This window comes from Oncorhynchus keta, chromosome 32 (assembly GCF_023373465.1).
Source record: "Oncorhynchus keta strain PuntledgeMale-10-30-2019 chromosome 32, Oket_V2, whole genome shotgun sequence".
NCBI classification, from domain to species: Eukaryota; Metazoa; Chordata; class Actinopteri; order Salmoniformes; family Salmonidae; genus Oncorhynchus; species Oncorhynchus keta.
Window position 1 is genome coordinate 27570437 of NC_068452.1, and position 22652 is coordinate 27593088.

Sequence of the window (22652 nt, forward strand, 5' to 3'; positions counted from 1 at the left end):
TCATTATGGGGTAGATTGATGAGAAGAAGATAAAAAAATAATTAATCCATTTTAGAATAAGGCTGTAACTTAAATGTGTCAGGATTTGGCCAGGGTTGTTCCGGTTTTTGGTCACTAGATGCCCCCATTGTGCCTTTTGACCTTTTGTTTTCCCTTGATCCCCATTATTATTTGCACCTGTGCCTCGTTTCCCCTGATTGTATTTAAACCCTTTGTTTTCCTCAGTCCTTTGCTCTGTGTTTGTATGTTAGCACCCAGCCCTAGTACTCTGTGAACTCTTGTTGATCCCGGTGGTCTCTCTTGTGGAATTCTGTTTTTTGTTCTTGTTTGTTTGTTTTTGAGTATTTTTTTAGGCTTTTTGTGCTATACCTTCCACCTTGTGGATTTACCTTTTTGTCTTGGAGGATTACCTTTGTTCTTGTGGAATTCCTTTTGAGGTTGTGGAGTTACATGTTTTCCTGAAGAACTTCACTTTTTACTTCATTAAATACACCGTCTCAAGTACTGCTGTGTCTGCCTCATCCTCTGGGTTCTGCCAACTATTCGTGGCTCAGTTGGTTAAGTGACTGTTTCTCACTCCGGAGACCCGGGTTCGTAACCGGGTCCTGACAAAATGTGTAACAAGTCAAGGGATCTGAATACTTTCTGAATGCACTGTAGGTACATTTATTCACTACCATTGTAATGGTTTTCTAGGTGTGAAGGAGAGTCGGACCAAAATGCAGCGTAGATTGCGATCCATGTTTAATGAACAACGTAAACACGAATTAACACAAACACTACAAAACAAAGAACGTAAATAACGAAACCCGAAACAGCCTATACTTGTGTCAACTAACACAGCGACAGGAACAAAGACACTAAGGACAATCACCCACGACAAACTCAAAGAATATGGCTGCCTAAATATGGTTCCCAATCAGAGACAATGATATAAACACCTGCCTCTGATTGAGAACCACTCCAGACAGCCATAGACTTTGCTAGATCACCCCACTAGCTACAATCCCAATATATACACACCACATACAAAAACCCATGCCTGACCCAATACATGAAGATAAACACAAAATACTTTGACCAGGGCGTGACAACCATGTACAGTAAAGGAACATTAATTGCACTCGGTCGGTGAGATGTTTTATATTTATATAATTGTAAACATACAGTAGATGGCCTAGAGTGGGTACATGCTTTGTGGTGTAGGCTGTTTCTTCTGGTGGTCTAGGGCAACCTGGTGGTCTAGGGCAGCCTGATGTCCAGGTGGTCTAGGGCGGCCTGGTGTTCTGGTGGTCTTGGGCAGCCTGCTGTTCTGGTGGTCTAGGGCAGCTTGGTGTCTAGGTTGTTTAGGGCAGCGTGATGTCCTAATGGTCTAGGATAGTCTGATGGTGGTCTAGGGCAGCTTGATGGTGGTCTAGGATAGTCTGATGGTGGTCTAGAGTAGCTTAATGGTGGTGTAGGGCAGCTTGATGGTGGTGTAGGGCAGCTTGATGGTGGTGTAGGGCAGCTTGATGGTGGTCTAGGGCAGCTTGATGGTGGTCTAAGGCAGTTGATGGTGGTCTAGGGCAGCTTGATGGTGGTCTAGGGCAGCTTGATGGTGGTCTAAGGCAGCTTGATGGTGGTCTAGGGCAGCTTGATGGTGGTGTAAGGCAGCTTGATGGTGGTCTAGGGCAGCTTGATGGTGGTGTAGGGCAGCTTGATGGTGGTGTAGGGCAGCTTGATGGTGGTCTAGGGCAGCTTGATGGTGGAGTAGGGAGGTCTGATGGTGGTCTAAGGCAGTTGATGGTGGTGTAGGACAGCTTGATGGTGGTGTAGGACAGCTTGATGGTGGTGTAGGACAGCTTGATGGTGGTGTAGGACAGCTTGATGGTGGTGTAGGACAGCTTGATGGTGGTGTAGGACAGCTTGATGGTGGTGCTTATGGTTGGGCAGCCTAATTCGATGAATCTGATGTTTCTTGGTGTGTGGTAGGTGCTACTCCAGGTGGTCCCTGAGCGCTGTGCCTCTCCCTGAGTGTAATGATGGGTACTCCTGGTCCTCCTCCTGGTAGTGAGGGGCCTGGTCTCCTTCACCTGCTCCACTTCAATGAGAAATGACAGGGAGATCTTACATGTACATACAATGTCTGAAAAACAACACATACAGAGGGATTACAGGTTAAAGGGATAACTCTTAATGTGTGGTCAATGAATCATCTTTCTAGCTTTGGTAAACACTTTTTTTTTCTTGATGACTCATTGTCGTCATTGACTCCATTTGTGACATTCTTCTCAAATTTGTGGCCTAGAGCCTTACCTGCAGACATAGAACAGGATGTAGGCAGTCTGTGCAATCGCCTTCAGCACAGTGGCCTCATCTGTCCTCAAGACATGTGCGTCATCCAGGCAGAGCCACCCACTGCCACGGCTGTCCAAAACATCACTGATGTAGTGGCCTAGGGAACAAGGGAAACAAAATAGAGTGTACATTAAGCTTTCATAATTGTGTGTGCGTGCCTGCATACCTGCGTGCCTGCATACCTGTATACATGTTGTCTCCCAGATGTGAGATCACACTTGACAATTTGTAGATATTGTCTGGCTGGTGTCTCTGTAAGGAAACACATTTAATAATAGGATTGTTATTTTGTCTACAGGGTAGGGGTGCCTTCTATAACTGCCTTATCTTGATCCGCCCACTATCTCAACTGGATCTAATTATCTGTTATTTATTTTTCTCTCTCTCTCTCTCTCTCTCTCTCTCTCTCTCTCTCTCTCTCTCTCTCTCTCTCTCTCTCTCTCTCTCTCTCTCTCTCTCTCTCTCTCTCTCTCTCTCTCTCTTTCTCTCTCTCTATTTCTCTCTCTCTATTTCTCTCTCTCTCCCTCCTCACCACAGCGGCTGCCTGCTGCTTTTTCTCACTGTCAGCTGGTTTCTCTAGCTGGTCAGAGGAATTTGAAGCTGGTGGGGGTATATCAAATATAGTGTAAATACAAACCAGAAAGTGAAGTGGAAACCTATCAACAAATAAAGTCTTAACTTCAGCTTCCGACTTGCTTTCCTCAACAGTCCTCTTTCATGAGAGGGTGTTCTGCATGATGTCAGTAACACAATGTCCTACCTGGTCTATCAAGGGTGCCTTTCGGGGAGTTTGCAGGTGTGTTGTCCATGTTGTTTCTCCCCAGGGAGCTTGCCCTGTGTAAATTGATGGCATTGAAAATAAATACCTAGTGTGTGAAAATCATGGTGTGTGTTGGCTATTCAATGTGTAATGTCCCCAAACAGAGTGTAAACCAACCTGGCTCCATACTGGACATGGGCTGTCTTCCCACATACGGCTGGGAGGGTTATTTCTGCAGGGATGGACATGGGATCATCCACCTTCTCTGGCTCCCAGTGACCTGCAGTAAATCGCTTGATATGAAGCATTAGGACCCTGCTCAGAAACAGACAGGCAGGCATTAGCACACACACACACACGCACACACACACACACACACACACACACACACACACACACACACACACACACACACACACACACACACACACACACACACACACACACACACACACACACACACACACACACACACACACACACACACACACAGACGACCAGGCAGGCATTCACACAGACAAAGGAATCAATTCAATAACCCAGTTTGGTGAGTTAGATCAGGACTGTCAATTGCAATCTGAGATGATGATGGGGGGGACTCACCGGGGCAGCGTGAGGAAGTGCCTAGTCACAGATGCCATGCTGCCTGAGCACACCCTGCATGCACACTCTAACGCAGATGGCTAGGTGACAAAGAATAGCAATACAATTATGAACATTATGACATTAATGATAGTGTTCCTTGACATACTAACTCTTGGTTTAAGCTCAGTGCTGACCTTAAAGTAGAGGTCCAGGCTGTGTGGCAGGTCATGGCTCAGGCTCAGTGACAGGTGATTGTAATCCTCCTGGCCATAAACTATAACTCCACAGCTTCAGAAGTACGGAGAGAAATGCATCAGCTATCCAACACAAACCTTTTGATCCCTCTACACACTATCTTAATGCTTTACCTCTGTATCCTGCATGTTATGCTGACATTAAACCTCCTCACAAATGTGATGACGACATCAAGGTACACCGTATACAAATGACAGCTGTTACCTGGTGCAGGTACGGGAAGTCTTCAGCTTGAATTCTAACTGCTTCACGGGGCAGGTGTATGGCTCTGGTGAGCCCTTTAATGCCATACCCTCCTCCTTCAGCTGAAAGAGGAGGAGCAACACACATTCATGGGCATCCTAAGAGAAGAATGGGAAAGAAGCAGAAAATACATCAACAACTACAACTGAAACAGAGCTGAGGAAAAACACTGTCACGTGTCCCAGGTTTATTGTTAAGTGAGTCTTTTAGCAAATAATATCTTACCTGTTCATAGTCTTCCTCATAGTCCTCATTGACAACGGAAAGACAGCGCTTGACTGTTTGAAGGATTTTCTTATTTTCCTTGTTCTTAGCATTAACAGTGCCTCCAGAAAGCCTGGCCTGATGTAACTTGGCAAAGCAGCTGTGGAGGGAGACAAAGAGCATGCATTCAGGTTTCACTCTCTCACCTTGGCCACAGATTAGCTCTGTGCTTCTACTTTAGCTTCTGATCAAATATGATTCAACTGATTCCTGACTGTGACAGGAAATCATCTCTGGTGTTAATCAGAAGCTGAGTTGGGTGTGGTTTTATCTTAAAAATCATATGAGACACTAAGAGTGTACGAAGGACAATATCCATCCAGAGAGAGAGAGAGAGAGAGAGAGAGAGAGAGAGAGAGAGAGAGAGAGAGAGATAGATAGATAGATAGATAGATAGATAGATAGATAGATAGATACATACATACATACATACATACATACATACATACATACATACATACATACATACATACATACATACATACATACATACATACATACCCCTGCAGGTTGATGGCACCTTAATTGGGGAGGACGGGTTCGTGGTAATGGCTGGAGCGGAATCAGTGGAATGCTATCAAATACATCAAACATATGGTTTCCATGTGTTTGATGCCATTCCATTTGCTCCGTTTCAGACATCATTACGAGCCGTCCTCCCCTCAGCAGCCTCCACTGACACATACATTGAGGCGGAACTTGTGTACTGTAACTATAAGCGTCTAGGTGGGTGGGTCAGTGTGTGTACAGGTGGGACAGGAGGGTGAGAGCGAGGCTGTATACCATAGCAGTTTAGAGGAGGGGGAGGAACTCCAGATGTTCTGCTGTCTCACGATGTCTCTGCAAAATGCTGGCAGCCCCAGCAGGCACTGCAGAGCAGAGTTCATGAAGCAGGTGTTGCCAATATTAGGCAACCTGTGGGAAAGAAGCCATCAGTTACACACTAATATCTGAACTGTGGACCAAAGGTAAACTAATGAATGGATTTGTAAGGCATGAACACAAGACAACTCTGAGTACCACACTGAATTATTTAAAACAAAAAGCAGAGCTCAGAGATAAGAGTAGGTTTGTGTGTGTGTGTGTGTGTGTGTGTGTGTGTGTGTGTTTTACCCGAGGAGCTTGGTGTTGTCTTCGCCCTCGCCTGTGCAGCTCTGCTCCCCCAGCTGGATGCTACTCTTGCTGACCAGGTTGGGGAGGCGAGCCATGGCTTCCCGAGACCTGACCAATGGCCTGGAGGAAGAGAGACAGGGTAGAGGCCTCAGTAGCAGTAGCTCAACACCAATCGGTCTGTTTGAACACTGTTTTAATGTACAGGCATACAGATATTCCTTACCATGTCATGGTGTGAGTGACCACTCTTATGTAGAGTTGAGTGAGATGAAGGTGGCTATTGTCTACAGTACTTACCTCTCCAAGGAGACAGAGGAAGCCTTCAGGTCAATGGAGGCCTCTGCAGAGAGAGACCGAGAGACGGAGAGCGGTAAGAGAGAAGCTTTGTCAAAGATTAATTGAGACAAATAGCACCAAAAAATGGCACCCGTTTACAGACCTGCGATGCCAGCAAATAGGGGTACCATTCTCTTTGTCTGTGGAACAACTGCCCCCACCTCTTTGACCTCAGAGCTCATAAGATCTCTGTAAAGACACACAGACATATGCATTAGGTTAGCTATATTATATTGGCTTTTTCATTTCAATTTAATGGTGTTGGTTAACATGAAATTTGATATCAGGCTGCAGTACCTGGCAGTCTCACTGTCTTTGTTGGTCTCTCCATGGTGGTCCAGGGGGTTTGGAGAGGAGGACTGGGGGGCAGGGGAGGAGGAGGAAAACTGAGTTGAGACAGCCAGGGAAACAGAAGAAGCACTAAAAGGGGAGGAGGTCTGTGATCCTTCCAATGAAGAAGAAGGAGAAGAAGAAGAGAGAGATGACATGTGGAGAGAGGAGAGGGAAGAGAGGCCGAAGAACTTGAAGAGAGTGGAAGGGGATCTGACAGGGGATCCAGGGGGTGAGGGGGGTGAGGGAGTGCCGATTGGTGTTCGGCCAGACAAGGGGTCGAGGGGCGTCAGAGATGTTGTAGACGGTTTCAAATGGAAAGAAGAGACAAAGGAAGAATCAAGTTGGTGGTGATCCTTTACGTTCTTCTTCTCCCGGTTTTTCCAAACTGACGCAGTTACCATGCTGGCATCCAATGACGTCAGTTTGGGTGGGATTGGGAACGGCGATGGACAGCGGCTCCCAATCCCGAGGCGAACTCTGCACTTCTTTTTCTGTTTGGAGAAACATTATAGATGTTATATTTGAACTAGCAGCAAATGTCACACCCAAACCACATGATCTGACGATAAAATAAAGAACTCGTCGCCCAATCATATTGAATTCTGTATCATAGGCTAACAAATAGCAAAAATACATGTTTATAAAAATAAAACCATTGTAACCATACAGTTATACCCTCTGTCCCAAATCCTGCCATTTGGCACAAATAAATAGACAATGAAACAACTAGTAATAGCTGAAAAGAATAGAATATACTCTAAATTGTAACAGAATGAGACAAATTTTAGCCCAGAATTGACACATACCTTTTTACAGCAACACAAACATCCCATTTCAGTGTATTTGTAGACTGTGCCTTATTTTACAGAACTTCAAAATATGTTGCCCATGTCACATTGTGATGTCATAAACCAAATTATGATTCGGCTGTCTACGCGTTACCAGCATAAATAGTAAACAAATCACACACACCAAAATGTTGAAAAATAATTTACAAAATTAATTGATCGTGTATTCAGAGTTATTCCTATTTCATAAAATATACAAATTGGCCTTTCTCCCACGCTCCCTGGACCACTGACGTGTGATTGTATGGGATATGGGAAGAGGCTAGGACATTCAAAGTAACATTACTGTCTATCAGAATCAAAACAACTTTTATTGGCCAAGTGGCCTACATTCACACATTCACAGAATTTGACTCGATGAATTGGTGCTGCCATTAATAGACAAACGTAAAGACACATTTACAGCCTATACAATATACAGTAAACATAAAACATATTTATTAGCTTCTATCTTCTTAAGATACTTTAGAGTAGCATTTTATTATTGTCACGTTCTGACCTTAGTTCCTTTGTTTTGTCTTTTGTTTTACTATGGTCAGGGCGTGAGTTGGGTGGGTTGTCTGTGTTAGTTTTTCTATGATTTTCTATTTCTGTATTTGGCCTGATATTGTTCTCAATCAGAGGCAGCTGTCAATCGTTGTCCCTGATTGAGAACCATATTTAGGTAGCCTGTTTTCCTTTGTGTTTTGTGGGTGGTTATTTTCAGTCTTTGTGTGTCTGCACCAGACAGAACTGTTTCAGTTTTCACTTTGTTGTTTTGTGTTTTGAAGTGTTCTTTCATCATTAAATAAGATGAAGACTTACCACGCTGTGCTTTGGTCCTCTCCTCCTTCCACCTACGAGGAGAATCGTTACAATTATTGACTCTGGTCTGATACAGATCGAACATAGCTTTGCAATGGTTGTTAGGAGGACCTTTGAAAAGGAGAGCTGCATACTCTAGCGCAGACTCAATAGTTTAATAACCTAATATCCAACCTTAACGACCGACATGCTGTCTTCATCAGCGTATACTGTTAGGAGCACCTTAACACAGATGGATCTATTAATCTCTGACCGTACCTCATTGAAAAGGTGCCACTCTGCCTAGTGACTGTAAACTAAACAAAATACTAACATTAGTACATTTGTTGTATATTTGCTGTTCTGTAAACCCAGTTGGTCATGACCACACCAGTCACAACTGTCAACAGATCATGACATAAATGCAAAGCATAATTTGTTCTCGCAGAGTAGATTGTAGATCCTACTACCACCAGGGAACAATCCATTATTCAGCCCTACCATAAAAAGTACCCTTATCTCTCTCTCACTTTCCCCTCTCTCCTTCATTCTCTGTTTTCCTCTCTCCACCTCTGTCTTCCCCCTCTACTCCCCCAGGTGGACACCCTGACCCTGGAGCTTGTGGCAGAGCGCAGCATGGCCCAGAAGAGTGAAAATGCGCGCCAGCAGCTGGAGAGGCAGAACAAGGACTTGCGGGCCAAGCTGGGTGAGCTGGAGGGCTCCGTGAAGAGCCGGTTCAAGGCCTCCTTCACCGCACTGGAGGCCAAGATACTGCAGCTGGAGGAGCAGCTGGAGTAGGAGGCGAAGTGAGAAACACAGCAAATCTCTTATAACAACTCCATACCTTATTAGACAAGGTGAAATAGGAGACCAAGACTCAGGAGGAGTTCATGAGGGCCTTAGAACAAGCTCATCCCGTTGGAAGAGAGGTTCTTGAATGTGATCTAAATGTTAATGTGATCAATGTAATGAGTCAAAAGCAATCTTAAGAGATGTACTTGAAGATCTATGACTGACAGCCTTTGTTACAGTGTGGTTCCTGTGGTGCTCTTACTGTCCTATGACCTCATTCCTCTGTCCTCCTATCAGGGAGCGAGCAGCGGCCAATAAGCTTGTGAGACGGACAGAGAAGAAGCTGAAGGAGGTGTGCATGCAGGTGGAGGACGAGCGCCGCCATTCCGACCAGTACAAGGAACAGGTGAGGAGCTTGTCACGGAAGTTTGGACGTCCCAGATATTAAAGCTACAATATGTAACTTTTTGGGAGACTTAACCAAATTAACATAGAAATTTGAATTATAGATATTTAATTCTCATTGAAAACAAGTCTAAGAAGCGATAGATCTGTTCTCAGTGCTCCATTTCTATGCTTTCCGTTCTTAAATTTAGTTTTTGCGTCTTTTACTTTCGGTTTTGTACAACAGCTGAAAATATATAGATTTTTGGTTATGGATTCTCTACACAATGACTGCTTGTTTTGACACAAACAGAAATTAGGTGAATTCTGCATAGTCCATTTTTAAGATGTTCCACAGCTAAAGAAGGAATTCTATCCAATTCAGTACAACTTGCAAAGGTGGGACAGGATTGGATAGGTGTGAAGATTTAGGATTGGAGTCTTTCCTACAGTAGGTTCTTTCCAGTAACCACTGGACCATAGGACTGCTGAGTATTGTAAGTATTAGTATTGACTGTTCATCATTGTTGATGTCTGTTGTGACACCTGGCTGGGTCAGATGGAGAAGGCCAACTCTCGCATGAAGCAGCTGAAGAGGCAGCTTGAGGAGGCTGAGAAGGAGGCCACACGTGCCAACGCCTACCGCAGGAAGCTGCAGAGGGAGCTGGACGATGCCACTGAGAGCAGCGAGGGTCTCAGCCGTGAGGTCAACACACTCAAGAGCCGCCTCAGGTATTTAGAGCCCCCCACACACGCACACACAAACAGTTGTGTATATTGGCCAAATTGATGATCCTCGTTACTAATACCTCTCCTGGCCCCCTCTGTCCCCTGCAGGCGTGGAGGCCCCATCAGTTTCTCCTCCAGCCGCTCGGGCAGGCGTCAGCTGCAGGTGGAGGGAACATCGCTCGACCTCCTATCCGGCGATGAGGTGGAAAACAAGACCACGGACGCCAATGCCAACGAGACGCCAGCAGCTCCCCAACCAGAGTAGACGCGCTCCCTCCAGCCCACACGCAGCATGGCCTCCGCCCCCACAAACCTTACCCCTGTCCTCCTAACCCCAGACACCAGCAGTGGACCCCACTACTCTGCCTTACCCCTCTATGACAAGCTGCAGGGCCAAGCAAATCCATCATCTCCTCCTTATGAATATACCGCACATCAAGCCTTGGATTTGTTTTTTAACATCAATTGCAGATAAAAGTGCATTTAAATTGCATAGGCGTCTGAGTGTGCATCGGCACTCGAAAACAAATAGCAGGAGTTTACCATAATGATGTTAAGCTACTTCCCTGGAACAGCCATTAGAATCAAACAGCCCTCTAGCTAGAATTAACCACTGTCATTTCAGCTGGTTTACTGGCACTCAGGTGGACGACTGCACACAAGTCGGTAAAAACATGTGTCTTTCATGATTGTACAGTATTGGACCAGGATATGTAAAACAAAGCACAGCAATACGAGAGGGAATTATTTTTAAATGGTAGCCTAAATGATGATCCCACAGAAATGTTTTCATCAAAACCACCACTGTCATAGAGATACTGCAATCCACTTAGTTTAGTATAAAAATAGCTGTAGCAGGTTTGTAGGAAATTAGATTGTTGCCATGTTGCCTCAGCATTCCCCCTGTATATATGACCAGCAAAAGACCCTGTTAACTTTACCAATATAACCTTGTCCAATAACCCACCATTTTATATTTGACATATCAATCTACTTTAAGTGGTGTACGATAATGTGTGGAATTAGGTTTGTCAGACTTGGAGCAAAGGCCTTTTTTTAGACAGACAGCCCAAATGTGTGCTTGTCATACTATAATATTGCTATGTATAATTTTGGATATTCAGTTATGTTTTCTGTACCATGTACAAAATACTTAAGTCAAAAAGGTCTCTTTGACATCTCGTGTCACCTTTCAATGCATTACAAATGGCTGAATAATATTAGCATGATTTACAGAAGGGTAAATCAGATCCCACCCTGACCAACCAAAACATAGAAACATACAAAGCAAACTATGGTCAGGGTGTGACAGGTTCAGGGAAGAGCAATCGATCAATTTGAATATGCACACTTGTTGATGTCTTGATTATTAAATGTTAAACATAAATGACCATTTTGTAAATTACATATTTGAGGCATTTATTATTTTAAATCGTAAAAAGTTTGGGGAAAAAAGGTTTATCTGTTTCTCTTGAAAGACACTTCTCAATAAAGACATGAGGAGAAAAAAAGTGTATAGTGTTTGAACCAGTTTCATAGCTTTAGTGTCATATTATACCATAAGCACCTCTCCCATCATGTTGGTGTGAACCAGTGTTATAACAGAATGATTTATGGAGCCTTCTGTCTGCCTGGCAGAAAGTAGGATTTCATTGGGTTCAAAGCTTTAACATCCTGAAGGTTGTTATTATTAGTGGACTGGCTGTTGACGACCAGGTATTCATCATCTCCTTTTATTTCTTGTATTTCTAGACTTTTGTTGTTGTTGTTGTAAAAGACCAATAAACATATCCATTATAAAAAGTATTTATTTTCTTCTATATTTCTTGTGCAACACATTGATGTCCTCTTAGTCTTTCCCACAGTAGTTGTGGGTCAAGACTGTCTCCAAACTGATATGTGATGTATGGTCTATGTTACATTGCCATTCATTGTTCCATTACTTCATTGTATTTGTGGTTACATTAAAACACTGAGGGAGTGTGTAGATAGACTGTGCACAGACACACAATATTGTTGTAAAATTATTAACTATGTCCTCTTTTTACCCAACATGAATGAATGATAGAGATTGCCTCTTATACAGTGCATTCAGAACGTATTCACACCCCTTAACTTTTTCCACATTTTGTTACGTTACAGTCTTATTCAAAATGGATATAAAAAATCATCAATCTTCAACAAAGTACTGAGTAAAGGGTCTGAATACTTATGTAAATGTGATAGTTCAGCTTTATGTTTTCTTGATAAATTTGCAAAAAAATCTAAAAACCTGTTTTTGCTGTCATTATGGGGTAGATTGATGAGAAGAAGAAAAAATAATTGAATCCATTTTAGAATAAGGCTGTAACTTAACTAAATGTGGAACAAGTCAAGGGATCTGAATACTTTCTGAATGCACTGTTGGTACATTTATTCACTACCATGTACAGTAAAAGAACATTAATTGCACTCGGTCGGTGAGATGTTTTATATTTATATAATTGTAAACATACAGTAGATGGCCTGGAGTGGGTACATGCTTTGTGGTGTAGGCTGTTTCTTCTGGTGGTCTAGGGCAGCCTGGTGGTCTAGGGCAGCCTGATGTCCAGGTGGTCTAGGGCAGCCTGATGTCCAGGTGGTCGAGTGAAGCCTGGTGTTCTGGTGGTCTAGGGCAGCCTGGTCTCCTGGTGGTCTAGGGCAGCCTGGTCTCCTGGTGGTCTAAGGCAGCCTGGTGGTCTAGGGCACCCTGGTGGTCTAGGGAAGCCTGATGTCTTGGTGGTCTAGGGCAATGTGATGTCCTAATTGTTTAGGGCAGCCTGATGTCCTGGTGGTCTTGGATAGTCTGATGGTGGTCTAGGGCAGCTTGATGGTAGTGTAGGGCAGCTTGATGGAGGTGTAGAGAGGCTTGGTGGTGGTCTAGGGCAGCTTGATTGTGGTGTAGGGCAGCTTGATGGTGGTGTAGGGAGGCTTGATGGTGGTGTAGGGAGGCTTGATGGTGGTGTAGGGCAGCTTGATGGTGGTGTAGGGCAGCTTGATGGTGGTGTAGGGCAGCTTGATGGTGGTTAGGGCAGCTTGATGGTGGTCTAGGGCAGCTTGATGGTGGTGTAGGGAGGCTTGATGGTGGTGCTTATGGTGGTGTAGTTAGGGCAGCTTTATGGTAAGGCAGCTTGATGGTGGTCTAGGGCAGCTTGATGGTGGTCTAGGGCAGCTTGATGGTGGTCTAGGGCATGGTGGTGTAGGGCAGCTTGATGGTGGTGTAGGGCAGCTTGATGGTGGCTTGATGGTGGTGTCTGAGGGCAGCTTGATGGTGGTTGATGGTGGTGTAGGGCAGCTTGATGGTGGTAGGGCAGCTTGATAGGGGGCAGCTTGATGGTGGTGTAGGACAGCTTGATGGTGGTCTAGGATGGTGGTCAGGCTTGATGGTGGTGTAGGGCAGCTTGATGGTGGTCTAGGGCAGCTTGATGGTGGTCTAGGGCAGCTTGATGATGGTCTAAGGCAGTTGATGGTGGTGTAGGGCAGCTTGATGGTGGTCTAGGGCAGCTTGATGGTGGTGTAGGGCAGACTGATGGTGGTCTAGAGCAGCTTTATGGTGGTCTAAGGCAGTTGATGGTGGTGTAGGGCAGCCTAATTTGATTGATCTGATGTTTCTTGGTGTGTGGTAGGTGCTACTCCAGGTGGTCCCTGAGCACTGTGCCTCTCCCTGAGTTTAATGATGGGTTTTATTGGTGCTTCTCCTGGTAGTGAGGGGCCTGGTCTCCTTCACCTGCTCCACTACAATGAGAAATTACAGTGAGATCTTACATGTACATACAATGTGTCAGGATTGTCGTAAGAATCAGACCAAAATACTTTATTCATGATGTTTTAATTAAAGAAAGCACTGAACACTGAATACAAAACAATGAACGAATAACGACCGTGAAGCTGTAGTCCTTCTGTAGCTCAGTTGGTAGAGCATGGCGCTTGTAACGCCAGGGTAGTGGGTTCAATTCCCAGGACCACCCATACGTAGAATGTATGCACACATGACTGTAAGTCGCTTTGGATAAAAGCGTCTGCTAAATGGCATATATTATTATATATTATTAGTAAGAACTGTGCTGACACAAGCAACTAACATAGACAATCACCCACAAAATACCCACAGAATATGGCTGCCTAAATATGGTTCCCAATCAGTGACAACGATACACAGCTGCCTCTAATTGAGATCCAATCTAGGCAACCATAGACATACAATTTACCTGGAAAGGATACAGCCCCATAAACATACAAAAAACCCTAGACAAGACAAAAACACATACATCACCCATATCACACCCTGACCTAACCAAAATAACAAGGAAAACAAAGAATGCTAAGGTCAGGGTGTGACAGTACCCCCCCCCCCCCCCCCACCCCACTCCAACATAGTCTTAGTCCACTTTTGTGTTCTCCTAGGAACGGCGACCCAACTAAGGGGCCCCACTGGATGAGTGGCAGCTCCGGACAGGGGCAGCACCGGACTGAGGGGCAGCTCAGGACTGAGGGGCAGCTCAGGTCTGAGGGGCAGCTCAGGACTGAGGGGCAGCTCTGGACTGAGGGGCAGCTCAGGACTGAGGGGCAGCTCAGGTCTGAGGGGCAGCTCCAGACTGAAGGGCAGCTCCGGACTGGCTGAAGACTCTGGCGGATCCTGGCGGATCCTGGCTGACTGGCGGCTCTGGCGGATCCTGGCTGACTGGCGGCTCTGGCGGATCCTGGCTGATTGCCGGCTCTGGTGGCTCCTGGCTGACTGGCGGTTCCTGGCTGGCTGGCAGCTCTGGCGGCTCCTGGCTGACTGGCGGCTCTGGCGGCTCCTGGCAGACTGGCGGCTCTGGTGGCTCCTTGCAGACAGGCGGCACTGGCGGCTCCTTGCAGACTGGCGACTCTGGAGGCTCAGAACAGACTAGCGGCTCTGGAGGCTCCTGGCTGACTGGCGGCTCTGGCGGCTCCTGGCAGACTGGCGGCTCTGGTGGCTCCTTGCAGACAGGCGCACTGGCGGCTCCTTGCAGACTGGCGACTCTGGAGGCTCAGAACAGACTGGCGGCACTGGAGGCTCAGAACAGACTGGCGACTCTGGAGGCTCAGAACAGACTGGCGACTCTGGAGGCTCAGAACAGACTGGCGACTCTGGAGGCTCAAAACAGATTGCCGACTCTGGAGGCTCAGAACAGACTGGAGACTCTGGCTGCTCAGAACAGACGGGAGACTCTGGCGGCTCAGGACAGGAGGAAAGCTCTGGCGGCGCTGAACAGACGAGGCGCACTGTAGGCCTGGTGCGTGGTGCCGGCACTGGTGGTACTGGGCCGAGGACACGCACCTCAGGGCGAGTGCGGAGAGGAGGAACAGGGAGTACTGGGCTCTGGACGCGCCCCTGAAGCCTGGTGCGAGGGGCTGCCACCGGAGGGCTGGTGCGTGGAGATGGCACCGGAAAAGATCGGCCCGAGAAGGCATACTGGAGGTCTCGAGCACTGAGCCTTCCCAACCTTACCTGGTTGAATGCTCCCCGTAGCCCGCCCAGTGCGGTAAGGTGGAATAGCCCGCACTGGGCTGTGCAGGCGAACCGGGGACACCATGCGTAAGGCTGGTGCCATGTATGCCGGCCCAAGGAGACGCACTGGAGACCAGATGCGTAGAGCAGGCTTCATGGCACCTGGCTCGATGCTCAACCTAGCCCGGCCGATACGAGGAGCTGGAATGTACCGCACCGGGCTAAGCACGCGTACTCGGGACACCGTGCGCTCCACCGCATAACACGGTGCCTGACCAGTACAACGCCCTCGCTCACTCCGGTAAGCACGGGAAGCTGGCACAGGACTCCAACCTGCCTTAGCCACACTCCCCGTGTGCCTCCCCCCAATACATTTTTGGGGCTGCCTCTCGGGCTTCCTACCGTGCCGCCGTGATGATTCCATTCGCCGGTATCCCTCCTCACACTGCTCACAGAGAATCCCAGGAGGGTTCCGGCACTCTCCCTGGGTCGGCCGCCCACCTGTCTATCTCCTCCCAAGTAGTGACCTCGTCCAGATCTCGCTCCCAAGTCCATAAGTCCTGTTTACACTGATCCTGCTGCCACTGCCTGTCACCACGCTGCTTGGTCCTGTTGTGGTGGGTGATTCTGTCACGATCGTCGTAAGAAGCGGACCAAAATGCAGCGTGGTATATGTTCATGATGATGTTTTAATTAAAGAAAGCACTGAACACTGAATACAAAACAATAAACAAATAACGACCGTGACGCTATAATAAGAATTGTGCTGACACAAGAAACTAACATAGACATAAAAAATCACCAACAAAATGCCCACAGAATATGGCTGCCTAAATATGGTTCCCAATCAGAGACAACGATACACAGCTGCCTCTAATTGAGAACCAACCATAGACGTACAATTTACCTAGAAAGGAAACAGCCCCAAAAACATACAAAAAACCCTAGATAAGACAAAAACACATACATCACCCATGTCACACCCTGACCTAACCAAAATAACAAGGAAAACAAAGAATACTAAGGTCAGGGTGTGACACAATGTCTGAAAAACAACACATACAGAGGGATTACAGGTTAAAGGGATAACTCTTAATGTGTGGTCAATAAATAATCTTTCTAGCTTTGGTGAACACTTTTTTTTTCTTGATGACTCATTGTCGTCATTGACTCCATTTGTGACATTTTTCTCAAATTTGTGGCCTAGAGCCTTACCTGCAGACATAGAACAGGATGTAGGCAGTCTGTGCAATCGCCTTCAGCACAGTGGCCTCATCTGTCCTCAAGACATGTGCGTCATCCAGGCAGAGCCACCCACTGCCACGGCTGTCCAAAACATCACTGATGTAGTGGCCTAGGGAACACGGGAAACAAAATAGAGTGTACATTAAGCTTTCATAATTGTGTGTGCGTGCCTGCATACCTGCGTGCCTGCTTGCCTGCGTGCCTGCATACCTGTATACATGTTGTCTCCCAGATGTGAGATCACACTTGACAATTTGTAGATATTGTCTGGCTGGTGTCTCTGTAAGGAAACACATTTAATAATAGGATAGTTATTTTGTCTACAGGATAGGGGTGCCTTCTATAACTGCCTTATCTTGTATCGCCCACTATCTCAACTGGATCTAATTATCTGTTGTTTATTTTTCTCTCTCTCTCTCTCTCTCTCTCTCTCTCTCTCTCTCTCTCTCTCTCTCTCTCTCTCTCTCTCTCTCTCTCTCTCTCTCTCTCTCTCTCTCTCCTCACCACAGCGGCTGCCTGCTGCTTTTTCTCACTGTCAGCTGGTTTCTCTAGCTGGTCAGAGGAATTTGAAACTGGTGGGGGTATATCAAATATAGTGTAAATACAAACCAGAAAGTGAAGTGGAAACCCATCAACAAATATACTCTTAACTTCAGCTTCCGACTTGCTTTCCTCAACAGTCCTGTTTCATGAGAGGATGTTCTGCATGATGTCAGTAACACAATGTCCTACCTGGTCTATCAAGGGTGCCTTTCGGGGAGTTTGCAGGTGTGTTGTCCATGTTGTTTCTCCCCAGGGAGCTTGCCCTGTGTAAATTGATGCCATTGAAAATAAATATCTAGTGTGTGAAAATCATGGTGTGTGTTGGCTACTCAATGTGTAATGTCCCCAAACAGAGTGTAAACCAACCTGGCTCCATACTGGACATGGGCTGTCTTCCCACATACGGCTGGGAGGGTTATTTCTGCAGGGATGGACATGGGATCATCCACCTTCTCTGGCTCCCAGTGACCTGCAGTAAATCGCTTGATATGAAGCATTAGGACCCTGCTCAGAAACAGACAGGCAGGCATTAGCACACACACACACACACACACACATTAAGCATTAGGACCCTGCTCAGAGACAGACAGACGGACGGACGGACGGACGGACGGACGGACGGACGGACGGACGGACGGACGGACGGACGGACGGACGGACGGACGGACGGACGGACGGACGGACGGACGGACGGACGGACAGACAGACAGACAGACAGACAGACAGACAGACAGACAGACAGACAGACAGACAGACAGACAGACAGACAGACAGACAGACAGACAGACAGACAGACGAATCAGTCTTGTACTCAAATCAATAACCCAGTTTGGTGAGTTAGATCAGGACTGTCAATTGTAATCTGAGATGATGATGGGGGGGACTCACCGGGGCAGCGTGAGGAAGTGCCTAGTCACAGATGCCATGCTGCCTGAGCACACCCTGCATGCACACTCTAACGCAGATGGCTAGGTGACAAAGAATAGCAATACAATTATGAACATTATGACATTAATGTTAGTGTTCCTTGACATACTCACTCTTGGTTTAAGCTAAGTGCTGACCTTAAAGTAGAGGTCCAGGCTGTGTGTCAGGTAATGGCTCAGGCTCAGTGACAGGTGATTATAATCCTCCTGACCATAAACTATAACTCCACAGCTTCAGAGAGAGAGAAATGCATCAGCTATCCAACACAAACCTTTTGATCCCTCTACACACTATCTTAATGCTTTACCTCTGTATCCTGCATGTTATGCTGACATTAAACCTCCACACAAATGTGATGACGACATCAAGGTACACCGTATACAAATGACAGCTGTTACCTGGTGCAGGTACGGGAAGTCTTCAGCTTGAATTCTAACTGCTTCACGGGGCAGGTGTATGGCTCTGGTGAGCCCTTTAATGCCATACCCTCCTCCTTCAGCTGAAAGAGGAGGAGCAACACACATTCATGGGCATCCTAAGAGAAGAATGGGAAAGAAGCAGAAAATACATCAACAACTACAACTGAAACAGAGCTGAGGAAAAACACTGTCACGTGTCCCAGGTTTATTGTTAAGTGAGTCTTTTAGCAAATAATATCTTACCTGTTCATAGTCTTCCTCATAGTCCTCATTGACAACGGAAAGACAGCGCTTGACTGTTTGAAGGATTTTCTTATTTTCCTTGTTCTTGGCATTAACAGTGCCTCCAGAAAGCCTGGCCTGATGTAACTTGGCAAAGCAGCTGTGGAGGGAGACAAAGAGCATGCATTCAGGTTTCACTCTCTCACCTTGGCCACAGATTAGCTCTGTGCTTCTACTTTAGCCTCAGAAGCTGAGTTGGGTGTGGTTTTATTTAAAAATCATATGAGACACTAAGAGTGTATGAAGAACAATATCCATCCATCCATCCATCCATCCATCCATCCATCCATACATACATACATACATACATACATACATACATACATACATACATACATACATACATACATACATACATACATACACACAAAAAAAGTGTATTTCTGTGCACAGATTTGTTTGCATATCTGTTAGTGAGCATTTATCCTTTGCCAAGATAATCCATCCACCTGACAGGTGGCATATCAAGAAGCTGATTAAACAGCATGATCATTACACAGGTGCACCTTGTGCTGAGGACAATAAAAGGCCACTCTAAAATGTGCAGTTTTATTACACAACACAATACCACAGATGTCTCAGGTTTTGAGAGAGTGTGCAATTGGCATGCTGACAGCAGGAATCTCCACCAGAGCTGTTGCCAGAGAATTGAATGTTCATTTCTATACCATAAGCCATCTCCAACATTGTTTTAGAGAATTTAGCAGTATGTCCAACCGGCCTCCCAACCGCAGACCACGTGTAACCACACAAGCCCAGGACCTCCATATCCAGCTTCTTCACCTGCGGCATTGTCTGAGGGGGTGCTGAGGAGTATTTCTGTCTGTAATAAAGCCCTTTTCTGGGGAAATCTCATTCTGATCGGATGGGCCTAACTCCCCAGTGGGTGGGCCTATGCCCTCCCAGCGCCACCCATGGCTGCGCCCTTGCTCAGTCGTGAAATCCATAGATTATGTCCTAATTAATTTATTTCAAGAGACTAATTTCCTTATATGAATTGTAAAATCTTTGAAATTGTTGCATGTTGCGTTTATATATATATTTTTTATTTATACATACATACATACATACATACATACATACATACATACATACATACATACATACATACATACATACATACATACATACATACATACATACATACATACATACATACATACATACATACATACCCCTGCAGGTTGATGGCACCTTAATTGGGGAGGACGGGTTCGTGGTAATGGCTGGAGCGGAATCAGTGGAATGCTATCAAATACATCAAACATATGGTTTCCATGTGTTTGATGCCATTCCATTTGCTCCGTTTCAGACATCATTACGAGCCGTCCTCCCCTCAGCAGCCTCCACTGACACATACATTGAGGCGGAACTTGTGTACTGTAACTATAAGCGTCTAGGTGGGTGGGTCAGTGTATGTACAGGTGGGACAGGAGGGTGAGAGCGAGGCTGTATACCATAGCAGTTTAGAGGAGGGGGAGGAACTCCAGATGTTCTGCTGTCTCAGGATGTCTCTGCAAAATGCTGGCAGCCCCAGCAGGCACTGCAGAGCAGAGTTCATGAAGCAGGTGTTGCCAATATTAGGCAACCTGTGGGAAAGAAGCCGTCAGTTACACACTAATATCTGAACTGTGGACCAAAGGTAAACTAATGAATGTATCTGTAAGGCATGAACACAAGACAACTCTGAGTACCACACTGAATTATTTAAAACAAAAAGCAGAGCTCAGAGATAAGAGTAGGTGTGTGTGTGTGTGTGTGTGTGTGTGTGTGTGTGTGTGTGTGTGTGTGTGTGTGTGTGTGTGTGTGTGTGTGTGTGTGTGTGTGTGTGTGTGTGTGTGTGTGTGTGTGTGTGTGTGTGTGTGTGTGTGTGTGTGTGTGTGTGTGTGTGTGTGTGTGTGTGTGTGTGTGTGTGTGTGTGTGTGTGTGTTTTACCCAAGGAGCTTGGTGTTGTCTTCACCCTCGCCTGTGCAGCTCTGCTCCCCCAGCTGGGTGCTCCTCTTGCTGAACAGGTTGGGGAGGCGAGCCATGGCTTCCCGAGACCTGACCAATGGCCTGGAGGAAGAGAGACAGGGTAGAGGCCTCAGTAGCAGTAGCTCAACACCAATCGGTCTGTTTAAACACTGTTTTAATGTACAGGCATACATATATTCCTTACCATGTCATGGTGTGAGTGACCACTCTTATGTAGAGTTGAGTGAGATGAAGGTGGCTATTGTCTACAGTACTTACCTCTCCAAGGAGACAGAGGAAGCCCTCAGGTCAATGGAGGCCTCTGCAGAGAGAGACAGAGAGACGGAGAGCAGTAAGAGAGAAGCTATGTCAAAGATGAATTGAGAAAAATAGCACCAAAAAATGGCACCCGTTTTACAGACCTGCGATGCCAGAAAATAGGGGTACCATTCTCTTTGTCTGTGGAACAACTGCCCCCACCTCTTTGACCTCAGAGCTCATAAGATCTCTGTAAAGACACACAGACATATGCATTAGGTTAGCTATATTATATTGGCTTTTTCATTTCAATTTAAAGGTGTTGGTTGGCATGAAATGTGATATCAGGCTGCAGTACCTGGCAGTCTCACTGTCTTTGTTGGTCTCTCCATGGTTGTCCAGGGGGTTTGGAGAGGAGGACTGGGGGGTAGGGGAGGAGATGTGGGTTGTGGAGGAAGGGCAGGCAGGACTGGGGGGAGTGGCAGAGGAGGAAAACTGAGTTGAGACAGCCAGGGAAACAGAAGAAGCACTAAAAGGGGAGGAGGTCTGTGATCCTTCCTCCTCTGAAGAAGAAGAAGAGAGAGATGACATGTGGAGAGAGGAGAGAGAAGAGAGGCCAAACTTGGAGAGATTGGAAGGGGATCTGGCAGGGGATCCAGAGGGTGAGGGGGGTGAGGGGGATGGAGTGCCGATTGGTGTTCGGCCAGACAAGGGGTCGAGGGGCGTCAGAGATGTTGTAGACGGTTTCAAATGGAAAGAAGAGACAAAGGAAGAATCAAGTTGGTGGTGATCCTTTACGTTCTTCTTCTCCCGGTTTTTCCAAACTGACGCAGTTACCATGCTGGCATCCAATGACGTCAGTTTGGGTGGGATTGGGAACGGCGATGGACAGCGGCTCCCAATCCCGAGGCGAACTCTGCACTTCTTTTTCTGTTTGGAGAAACATTATATATGTTATATTTGAACTAGCAGCAAATGTCACACCCAAACCACATGATCTGACCATAAAATAAAGAACTCGTCGCCCCATCATATTGAATTCTGTATCATAGGCTAACAAATAGCAAATATACATGTTTATAAAAATAAAACCATTGTAACCATACAGTTATACCCTCTGTCCCAAATCCTGCCATTTGGCACAAATAAATAGACAATGAAACAACTAGTAATAGCTGAAAAGAATAGAATATACTCTAAATTGTAAAAGAATTAGACAAATTCTAGCCCAGAATTGACACATACCTTTTTACAGCAACACAAACATCCCATTTCAGTGTATTTGTAGACTGTGCCTTATTTTACAGAACTTCAAAATATGTTGCCCATGTCACATTGTGATGTCATAAACCAAATTATGATTCGGCTGTCTACGCGTTCCCAGCATAAATAGTAAACAAATCACACACACATTCAGAGTTATTCCTATTTCATATAATATATAGAAATTGGGTTTTCTCCCACGCTCCCTGGGCCAAAATGGGATTGAAAAAATAAGTTTACTGTCTAAAATGAACTTTTATTGGCCAAGTGGCCTACATTCACACATTATTCAGAGTTATTCCTATTTCTATACAAATATAAACATAAAACAATTTAAGCTTCTATCTTCTTAAGATAGTTTAAAACATTTTATTATTGTCACGTTCTGACCTTAGTTCCTTTGTTTTTCTTTTGTTTTCCCATGGTCCCTGAGGGTGGGTTGTCTGTGAGTTTTTCTATGATTTTGATTGTATTTGGGATATGGGAAGAGCAGCTAGTTGACATTCAAA

General features: G+C 45.8%; 3 protein-coding genes across 7 annotated transcripts in view; 2 read left to right on the forward strand and 1 right to left on the reverse strand.

Annotated features, from left to right (window-relative positions):
* Positions 1-11568, forward strand: part of LOC118365503 (myosin-10) — a 96763-nt gene extending 85195 nt beyond the window's left edge. For 4 of the 5 annotated variants that reach the window (XM_052491177.1, XM_052491176.1, XM_052491173.1 and 1 more), the window contains one exon: positions 10929-11568. The gene's annotated coding sequence lies outside the window, so the exon portion shown is untranslated. Of the gene's footprint in view, positions 1-10620 lie in introns of all 5 variants that reach the window. The other variant, XM_052491174.1, reaches the window with a different exon arrangement.
* LOC118384619 (ubiquitin carboxyl-terminal hydrolase 37-like) lies at positions 728-21804 on the reverse strand. The gene is made up of 13 exons (XM_052491179.1): positions 21239-21804; positions 21045-21130; positions 20902-20944; positions 20605-20724; positions 20127-20258; positions 18631-18769; positions 18367-18503; positions 3877-3970; positions 3701-3780; positions 3275-3412; positions 3098-3171; positions 2296-2434; positions 728-2080 (listed from the first exon to the last, which is right to left on the reverse strand). Exons 1-13 carry the CDS (start codon positions 21718-21720, stop codon positions 1975-1977), a joined length of 1770 nt encoding a protein of 589 aa, XP_052347139.1. The 5' UTR covers positions 21721-21804; the 3' UTR covers positions 728-1974.
* LOC127914506 (myosin heavy chain, embryonic smooth muscle isoform-like) lies at positions 8645-11568 on the forward strand. Its single transcript, XM_052491180.1, has 4 exons — positions 8645-8663; positions 8947-9055; positions 9593-9765; positions 9871-11568. Exons 2-4 carry the CDS (start codon positions 9008-9010, stop codon positions 10025-10027), a joined length of 378 nt encoding a protein of 125 aa, XP_052347140.1. The 5' UTR covers positions 8645-8663; positions 8947-9007; the 3' UTR covers positions 10028-11568.
* Positions 21805-22652: the final 848 nt, after the last annotated feature.